Genomic DNA, 10,232 nt, shown 5'->3' with positions numbered 1-10,232 from the left:
ACTGAAATGGCAGAATCCACAAATTGAAATTGCTTGTGTAGCCTACAATACAATATGTACAGAACAAGCTGGGATATCAAGTTGGTTGGCTACCTGAAGAACCATTGAGTCTGAATACCTGACTGCACCTACAAACATTCTCTTGGCAGAGGAAAACCAGTAAACTGAACATTCTCTTGGCAGAGGAAAACCAGTAAACTGAACATTATCTTGGCAGAGGAAAACCAGTAAAGAACATTCTCTTGGCAGGGGAAAACCAGTAAACTGAACATTATCTTGGCAGAGGAAAACCAGTAAACTGAACATTACCATGGCAGAGGAAAACCAGTAAACTGACCATTCTCTTGGCAGAGGAAAACCAGTAAACTGAACATTCTCTTGGCAGAGGAAAACCAGTAAACTGAAAATTCTCTTGGCAGAGGAAAACCAGTAAACTGACCATTCTCTTGGCAGAGGAAAACCAGTAAACTGACCATTCTCTTGGCAGAGGAAAACCAGTAAACTGAACATTCTCTTGGCAGAGGAAAACCAGTAAACTGAAAATTCTCTTGGCAGAGGAAAACCAGTAAACTGACCATTCTCTTGGCAGAGGAAAACCAGTAAACTGACCATTCTCTTGGCAGAGGAAAACCAGTAAACTGAACATTCTCTTGGCAGAGGAAAACCAGTAAACTGAACATTCTCTTGGCAAAGAAAAGCTCAGCAAAGTGAGTCGAAGGCAATAAGGATAAAGCTTATGTAGTACAGCTTCTTGGCTTTCATTCCTCTCAGATACAATATACACAGTCCAGTGGAACTGGAGCGGAGAGAGAGAGGTGAGTGAGGTGAGAGGGGAAGAGAGGGGTGAGAGGGGAAGAGAGGGTTGAGAGGGGAAGAGAGGGAGGAGGGGGAGAGAGGTGAGATGGTTGAGAGGGAGGGGAGAGAGAGAGGTGAGAGAGGTGAGAGGGGTGAGAGGGTTGAAAGGGGAACAGAGGGAGGAGGGGGAGAAAGGTGAGGGTTGAGAGGGAGGAGGGTGAGAGAGGTGAGAGGAGAGAGAGAGAGGTTGAGAGTCAGGGAAGAGACAGTTGATCTGAAGGCCAGAAAGGGAGGTGAGAGGCAGGGGAGAGGGGTGAGCTGAAGGGGAGAGAGATGGGGTGAGAGAGAGAGGAGAATGGGTGAAAGGACGAGAGCAAGAGGACGATGGGGTGAGCTTGAAAAGAAAGGGGCAAGATGTGGAGGTATTGCACCTAATAGTCAAACATAAACAACATAATTAATATCCAGTATATCATACCACATCATACCCAAAACCATCCTTTGAGCGTCACTGTCTTCCACCAAAGTATAGTTTTGCAAGTTAACGCGTATGAATGGCTTAAAGATCGAGAGTAATGATGATCATATTATGGTCCATCTGCTGAGAAAACTGCAGGAAGATTTAAACACAGACATTTGATTTATTGCTGGTTTCCCTGGTGGAGATGAAGACCCATGCCCCTATACTGATGAGGCTTGTTACCCTATCTATTTTAAATGGCCCCTTTCTGTACAGAGGACCAGTGAACAACTTGCCTGTAGCTATGTCTAAATAACTACATAGCACCCAAAGTAGAGCACACTAAAACTAGAACAGACCACAAACCATTAAACCTTAACCCCAACTCACCTCTCTCACACAATGGCTTGTTCACTTTCTCTCTATTTCAATCCCTCTTTCTCCCAGCCCATTCTTTCTCTCTCAACCCCTCTCTCTCTCTGTCTCCGTCTCGCTCTCTCTTAATGTCTCTCTGTCCCCTCCCTCATCTCTATCTGCGTCTCTCTCCCCATCTCCTGCTGCCATCAGAGGCTGTTGCTGAATAACAACAGCTATGCGCTCATCACACACTATCTGTCACATACACACACATTACGAGTGATAGCTGGAAAGTGTGTTAGGCTGCCTTCAGAGAGTCAGTCTGTACCATACAGTGATGTGTAAATAAATCTCCAACTGTCACACAGATGTCAACGTACATACGCAGATGTTGAGACAGAGCGAGAGAGAGAGAGAGAGAGAGGATGGGCTGGCTGATTTACAGTCTTATTTTCCCCCCAGGCCTCCTCTTTCCTTCATTAATACAAACCCTAAATTGTCACACCCACAAACACACACAGTCTTGAATAACTGGCCTTCTGGAGACACAATTCACAGTCCCATTCAAAAACCTATTTTCCCTAACCCGTAACCCGTAACCTTAAACCAAAAACCTAAACCTAACCCTAGCTCCTAACCTTAACCCTAAACCCCGTAGAAATGTCATTTGACCTTGTGGGGACCAACAAAATGTCTCTAGTTGGTCAAAAATCCCCCCCCACCACACACACACACAGTGATGAAATATTAAAGTGCACGGGCCAGCAGGGAGACAACTACAGTGTTGAAGGAGAGATAAGTGTGTGTGTGAGTGTGTGTGTGTGTGTGTGTGCGCGCGCTTGTGCGTGTGTGTGTGTATTCTAGATGTTGATGACCTCCAGTGTACTAGCACTGTCCATAGGTAGGCTATAGGGATGAACACACAGCTCGTTGTAGTAGCATAGTGCATCAGCATGGTGATATACAGTGCATTCAGAAGGTATTCAGGCCCCTTTACTTTTTCCACATTTTGTTACGTCACAGCCTTACTCTAAAATTGTTTAAATCCATATGTTTCCTCATCAATCTACACACAATACCCCATAATGACAAAGCAAAAACAGGTTTCCATTGATCATACTTGAGATGTTTCTATTGGAGTCCATCTGTTGTAAATTCAATTGATTGGACATGATTAGGAAAGGCATGCACCTGTCTATATAAGGTCCCACAGTTGACAGTGCAAGACAGAGCAAAAATCATGCCATGAGGTCGAAGGAAATGTCTGTAGAGCTCCAAGACATGATTGTGTCGAGGCAGCGATCTGGGGAAGGGTACCAAAACATTTCTGCAACATTGAAGGTCCCCAAGAACACAGTGTCCTCCATCATTCTTAAATGGAAGAAGTTTGGAAATACTCTTCTTAGAGCCTCCCAGTCAAACTGAGCAATCGGAGGAGAAGGCCTTGGTCAGGGAGGTGACCAAGAACCCAATGGTCTCTGTGACAGAGTTCCTGTGTGGAGATGGGAGAACCTTCCAGAAGGATAACCATCTCTGCAGCACTCCACCAATCAGGCCTTTATGTTAGAGTGGCCAGACAGAAGCCACTCCTCAGTAAAAGGCACATGACAGCCCATTTGGAGATTGCCAAAAGGCACCTAAAGGACTCAGACCATGAGAAACAAGATTCTCTGGTCTGTTGAAACCAAGATTGAACTCTTTGGCCTGAATGCCAAGCGTCAAGTCTGTCGGAAACGTGGCACCATCCCTACGGTGAAGCATGGTGGTGAAAGCATCATGCTGTGGGGATGTTTATCCGCGGCAGGGACTGAGAGACTAGTCAGGATCGAGGGAAAGATGAACGGAACAAAGTACAGAGAGATCCTTGATGAAAAGCTGCTCCAGAGTGCTCAGGACCTCAGACTGGGGCGAAGGTTCACCTTCCAACAGGTCAATGACCCTAAGAACACAGCCAAAACAACACAGGAGTGGCTTCAGGACAGGTCTCTGAATGTCCCAGACTTTAAACCCCATCGTACATCTCTGGAGAGACCTGAGAGAGCTGTGCACTGACACTCCCCATCCAACCTGACAGAGCTGGAGAGGATCTGCAGAGAAGAATGGGAGAAACTCCCCAAATACAGGTGTGCCAAGCTTGTAGAGTCATACCCAAGAAGACTCGAGGCTGTAATCGCTGCCAAAGGTGCTTCAACAAAGTGCTGAGTAAAGGGTCTGAATACTTATGTAAATGTCATAATGAAGTTATTAGGTTTGTATAAATTAGTAAAATGTCTAAAATACTATTTTTTCGATGTCATTATGCGGTATTGTGTGCAGGTTGATGATTTATTTGTATTTTTAGCCATTTTAGAATAATGCTGTAATGTAACAAAATGTGGAAAAAATCAAGGGGTCTGAATACTTTACGAAGGCACTGTTTACCTGTAGCTCACCATATTTGAGCACAATTACCTCCCACTCTACAGCTGAGTTGGAGAGAGAAGAGCAATGTTAATATGTATATGTAATTGGGAGTGGCTCTGTTGCAGAAGAATCCGTTGCTCTTTCAGTTCCATCATATCAGTTTTGCAGTGATATTATACTGCCATCTACAGGACAGATCTCTCATAGCAGGCTCTGGATTCTCTTGTAGCCAACTTTAAAAAGTTTAAACCATATGAGCTGAACATGACATTTTCATTTAATTTTTAAAAAAGTATTCTGCAAGCAATCATTTTCCATTTTAAATGATTAATCATTGACCCTAAGAAAGAACTGACAGAAGGACACACACAGAGTTAGAGATTCATTATGTTCTGGGCTGTGGACTGTGAATTTTGAATAATCACTACAGTTGTATGACAATAGTCTTTATTTTAACTGCCTGAAAAATATGAAATGTGTGGCAGTGTATAAAGATGTGTAAAGTTCTAATCTACAATTTTAAAGGCCCGATGCAGACGTTTTTATATAAATATGAAATTATTGGGTAACAATTAATTACCAGACTGTAATAGTTGTCCATTAAATGGTTAAAAAAAAGAACTTAAATAGCTTTTTAGCAACCAAAAAAGATTCTCAAGCAAGAATTTTGCTAGGACTGTCTGGGAGTGGCATGAGTGGGAACTGAAAACTAGCCTTTATTGGCTGAGAGGTTTGGAACTCTCGTTGTTATTGGTCTATTAACTCATTTACAACCTGAAACTCCACGTTTGCAAAACCTGCTGATTAGAAGGTCCTGTGTAGATTGTATTTTCAACCAGCAACTATCAGGAAATAACACTGATCGTTTTTTTTCTCACACACTTGTACAGTGTTAGTTTCATCAGCTGTTTAACAATATGATACAAAACACAGGCAATGCACTGGGCCTTTAATAATTCTGTGATACTTGCAATTGTATTTTCATCTTCTCAGTAAGTGCACACTTTATTGACTTTGATGTGAATTATTTTGATGTGGGGTGGGAAATCAGGCATATTATGGTGCTTACAAAAACTCTGATAACCGACCCTGCCACAAGACACATGAATGAAATGGATAGGTTACTCAAGTCATGTGATGCATTGGTTGCGAAACACACGCGGAAGTATGACGCTGTATACTGTTGCTTTTATTCTTGCTTTTTTGCATTTAGCCAATTTAACACCCTTGTTTTTACCTGAAGGTAAACATAACTCCCCTAATCTGTTTGTTGTTCATATCCCGCATCCCCTTTGGACGCACACATCGACGTGTGGAGGAAGAAACAAACTGAAAGCCAAGTGCAACAAGCCATGCAGTGCACTGCAGATGAAAGCGGGTTTTGTGTGGTTTCTTATCTGGATCTGGGCAGTTGAACAGACTGTATTTAAGCCTAATGAAAAAACAAAGATCATAATTAGTCTACCGAAATGAATAGCCTCACTTTAACCCGTCACTTTAACTATACATTAATGTACATACTACCTCAATTGGGCCGACCAACCAGTGCTCTCGCACATTGGCTAACCGGGCTATCTGCATTGTGTCCCGCCACCCCCAAACCCTCTTTTACGCTACTGTTACTCTCTGTTCATCATATATGCATAGTCACTTTAACCACATCTACATGTACATACTACCTCAATCAGCCTGACTAACCGGTGTCTGTATGTAGCCTCGCTACTTTTATAGCCTCACTAATGTATATAGCCTGTCTTTAAACTGATGTTTTATTTCATTACTTTCCAATTGTTCACCTAATACCTTTTTGCACTATTGGTTAGAGCCTGTAAGTAACCATTTCACTGTAAGGTCTGTTGTATTCGGCGCACTTGACAAATAAACTTTGATTTGATTTATAGCGTATTAAATTGCATAATACATGCAGCAGTGAAACAACAGTGACACATGCTATAGCCTAAAATGTTGCCATTGCACAGAAAAGTGACCGTTTCAAACTTGTAACAATGTGACCATAAAAATTATAGGTCTAACTGATCATATTTGTGTTTTATTCTTTTTTAATGTATTCTTTTTAAAGAGGAATATCACTTCAAACAATGGATGTTACAGGTATGTGAAACTGTAAAGGCTACAATGTAAATCCGTCACGTGTTATTTTTTAGGAAAGCAGATGACATACAGTAGCCTACATACCAGAGTTACTGTACACACAGTCATCTTGTTCCTTCCTGTAATAAATGAAAGCAGTAGGCCAAGACCTTCCTCAAATGTATTTGTTTGTCAGTATGAGGTTGTCATCTTTAGTTGACTGCCTGCCTATACCTGTTTTTGTTATTACAGTATAATAAAGTCTATGCTCTGGAGGAGTACCACCATCGCCTGAACATCTTCACTGGGCATAAGAGGAGAATCCACTATCATAATGCAGGGAAGCACACGTTCTCAAGTAGGCTATGCATCTATTTATTTTAAACTATTTGTCCATTTCTTCCTGTTTTCCCAGTCACAACTTACCTCCCAATGTATTCATAATATAGCTTTATATACGCACAAGTATGATATCTTACAACTCTTGTAACTTTCCTTTTCCCAGTGGGACTGAATCAGTTTTCTGACATGAGCTTTGTAGAGTTTCGGAAGACTTTCCTCCTGACTGAACCTCAGGTACAGCTGTGAAATGTAATTACTAAAATCTGATCCTGTAGTTAACCCCAATTATGAGTCTACGAGCTTGCCTGATATAAGATTGCCTAATCAATAGTAATTGTTCTTACATTTATCTTCATCAGAACTGCTCTGCCACCAAAGGGAGTCACATCAGCAGCCATGGGCCATATCCTGGTTCTGTGGACTGGAGAGAGAAGGGAAACTATGTGTCACCTGTCAAATATCAAGTACTATGTTTCCCTCATAGGCTAAATATACTGAGTGTACAAAACATTAAGAACACCTTCCTAATATTGAGTTGCAACTCCTCTGTTTTGCCCTCAGAACAGCCTCAATTCATCTGGGCATGGACTCTACAACGTGTCGAAAGCATTCCACAGGGATGGTGGCCCATGTTGACTCCAATGCTTTCCACAGTTGTGTCAAGCTGGCTGGATGTCCTTTGGGTGGTGGACCATTCTTGATACACACGGGAAACTGTTGAACGTGAAACAAACTGCTCCTGGCACCTAATACTATACCCCGTTCAAAGGAACTTAAATCTTTTGTCTTGCCAATTAACCTTCCAAATGGCACACACACAATCCATGTCTCAAGGCTTAAAAATCCATCTTTAACCGGTCTCCTGCCCTTTATCTACACTGATTGAAGTGGATTTTACAAGTCAATAAAGGATCAAAGTTTTGACCTGGATTCACCTGGTCAGTCTGTCATGGAAAGAGCAGGTGTTCATAATGTTTTCTACTCAGTGTATATTCACAACAACATGACCATGTCATTTTCCGATGGATTGGCTGATTGCGGGCGAGTGAAAAAGCTAAAAGAAGCTGTACATTTATGACGGTGCTGTGTTGATATCATGTTGAGTGAATGTGCTATTGTTGTGTCCTAAGGGTCATTGTGGAAGCTGCTGGACCTTCTCCACTACCGGCTGTCTTGAGTCTGTTACCGCTATAGCTACTGGAAAACTCCCACTTCTGGTGAGAACTAGCCCTATTTCTCTTGTATTTTCTACAGTTCCACACTATGTTTCACACTGTTTTTGGCAGTCAACCTACTATGTTCCTCTGTATGGTTTCATATGAAGCGGTACAATAGAAAGAATGGGTTACTGTAGTTGAATTGGTTGTTGAATGGTTGTTGGTAATAATATTTTCCAGTCTGAGCAGCAACTGATGGACTGTGCTCAAGACTTCAACAATCACGGATGTATGGGGTTGGTAGCCTACAGTACCATCTTAAAATCACATGAGCTTATCACTCCTGTCCTGCATGTGACTTCTATGCCTCCTGATGCATACTGTAGCTATCTGTCTACAAAAACATCATTCAGATACTGTAATGTATTGGTTTCAGGGGACTCCCAAGCCAGGCGTTTGAGTATGTTAAATACAACAATGGACTCATGACCGAAGATGACTATCCTTACATGGGATGTATTTATGTATTTATAAATGATTCTTAGTGTAAAAAAGGAAAATGTTAATAACCCAAGTAACAGTGTTATACTAGTATTTAATCCTTATGACTCACTTGTCTGGATTACTCACTATATACTTCTTTACCCCAATTAAATTTTTTAGGATGGCTCTTGCAATTTCAAGCCCGAGTTGGCAGCTGCCTTCGTGAAAGATGTTGTCAACATAACAAGTGTGAGAGACTAAAACTAAACGTTTTACAACCTCTGCATCTGTTCTAAACATTGTTGTCTTGGTCAACAATTGGTATGTTGTTCTGTCTTCCCCCCTATAACAGTATGACGAAAAGGGCATGGTTGATGCTGTGGCCAGACTGAACCCAGTCAGCTTTGGATATGAAGTGACTGATGATTTCCTCCACTACAAAGATGGTGTGTACAGCAGGTGAGAGTAAGCCTAGTACACTCCGTTGTTCCTTATCACTCCCACTTGACAATAAATGTTGGGTGGCAGGATTAAAGAGCTTTGTGGGAATTGAATTGTGAACCTCCAAATCTTATCAAATAATGTGTGGAAGGTAGAAGACTGTACTTATGAGCCATACAATGTTGCAGTAGAAGACTTTCATGAGCTGTAAAGCTCCTTGCCGTTCACATAAGGTATACAAACTGCACATTTGACCCTCTATTACAATGAATTAACATGTCCTCCATGTGTTTTACAAAGTATTCTTTGTTTGTATTAGCACTACGTGTAAGAACACTACAGACAATGTGAACCATGCTGTACTGGCAGTGGGATATGGTGAAAAGAATAGCACTCCATATTGGATCGTGAACAACTCCTGGGGCACCAACTGGGGAATGGATGGGTAAATACATACAAAATATTCAGTGCTGTTGAACTACCTTTTTTTACTAATGATAACTATATAGATGCTTCATGGACACAGATCAGCTATTGAACACCCAGACCTTGTAGGACACGTATACTGCCAGATAGCTGTCTGACTATCTCCTTTTAGGGTGAAATTATACTGAACAAAAGTAATAAACACAACATGCAACAATTTCTATGTTTTTACTGAGTTACAGTTCATAGTAAGAAATAAGTCAATTGAAATAGATTCATTAGGCCCTAATCTATGGATTTCACATGACTGGGCAGGGGTGCAGCCTTGGAGGGCATAGGTCACCCATTTGGCAGCCAGGCGCACCCAGCCAATCATAATGTTACAGACAGATATACATTACATAGACATTGCTGCAGTTAGCATGCCAATTGCACGCTCCCTCAAAACTATTACACTGAACAAAAATTCACAATTTTAAAAGTGGCCTTTTATTGTCCCCAGCACAAGGTGCACCTGTGTAATGATCATGCTGTTTAATAATTTTCTTGATATGCCACACTTGTCAGGTGAATGGATTATCTTGGCAAATTAGAAATTCTCACTAACAGGGATATAAACAAATTTGTGCACAGAATTTGAGAGAAATAAGCGTTTTGTGCATATGGAACATTTCTGGGATTTTTTACTTCATCTTATGAAACACGGGACCAAAACTTTACATGATACGTTTATTTTAATTAGATTTTTTTTACCCCTTTTTCGTGGTATCCAATTGGTAGTTACAGTCTTGTCTCATCACTGCAACTCCCGTACGGACTCAGGAGAGGCGAAGGTTGAGAGCCGCGAGAACCCAACCAAGCTTCACTGCTTCTTGACACAATGCCCACTTAACGTGGAAGCCAGCTGCACAAATGTGTCGGAGGAAACACCATACACCTGGCGACCGTGTCAGCGTGCACTGCTCCAAGGCCCGCCGCAGGAGTCGCTAGTGCGCGATGGGACAAGGACATCCCTGCCGGCCAAACCCTCCCCTAACCCGGACGACGCTGGGCCAACTGTGCGCCGCCCCATGGGTCTCCCGTTCGCTGCCAGCTGTGACAGAGCCTGGACTCAAACCCAGAATCTCTAGATGCGTTTGTATTTTTGCTCAGTGTAATAGTTTTGAGGGAACATGCAATTGGCATGCTGACTGCAGGAATGTCCACCAGAGCTGTTGCCAGAGAATTGAATGTTCATTTCGCTATCATAAACCGCATCCATCATCATTTTAGAGAAT

At 42.0% G+C, this 10,232-nt stretch overlaps 1 protein-coding gene across 1 annotated transcript; it reads left to right on the top strand.

Moving 5' to 3' along the window:
• The first annotated feature begins 5,105 nt into the window (after nt 1–5,105).
• On the top strand, nt 5,106–9,198 carry LOC109882252 (pro-cathepsin H-like). The gene is made up of 9 exons (XM_031815139.1): nt 5,106–5,258; nt 6,096–6,127; nt 6,359–6,464; nt 6,612–6,682; nt 6,808–6,912; nt 7,579–7,665; nt 7,846–8,337; nt 8,441–8,547; nt 8,849–9,198. Exons 1-7 carry the CDS (start codon nt 5,123–5,125, stop codon nt 8,092–8,094), a joined length of 786 nt encoding a protein of 261 aa, XP_031670999.1. The 5' UTR covers nt 5,106–5,122; the 3' UTR covers nt 8,095–8,337; nt 8,441–8,547; nt 8,849–9,198.
• The last annotated feature ends 1,034 nt before the right edge of the window (nt 9,199–10,232 follow it).

The sequence above is a fragment of the Oncorhynchus kisutch genome, linkage group LG3 (genome assembly GCF_002021735.2).
Source record: "Oncorhynchus kisutch isolate 150728-3 linkage group LG3, Okis_V2, whole genome shotgun sequence".
NCBI lineage: Eukaryota > Metazoa > Chordata > Actinopteri > Salmoniformes > Salmonidae > Oncorhynchus > Oncorhynchus kisutch.
Note: the sequence above shows the minus strand (reverse complement) of the source record. Positions and strands in the feature narration are given on the sequence as shown.

What these genes read in the sequence shown, in the direction of transcription:
- LOC109882252 (XM_031815139.1), top strand. Translation starts at nt 5,123, where the DNA reads ATGAAATGGATAGGTTACTCAAGTCATGTGATGCATTGGTTGCGAAAC. An exon ending in ACCCTTGTTTTTACCTGAAG is followed by an intron (nt 5,259 to 6,095) that starts GTAAACATAACT and finishes TTCTTTTTAAAG; the next exon opens with AGGAATATCACTTCAAACAA. An exon ending in TCCTCCTGACTGAACCTCAG is followed by an intron (nt 6,683 to 6,807) that starts GTACAGCTGTGA and finishes TATCTTCATCAG; the next exon opens with AACTGCTCTGCCACCAAAGG.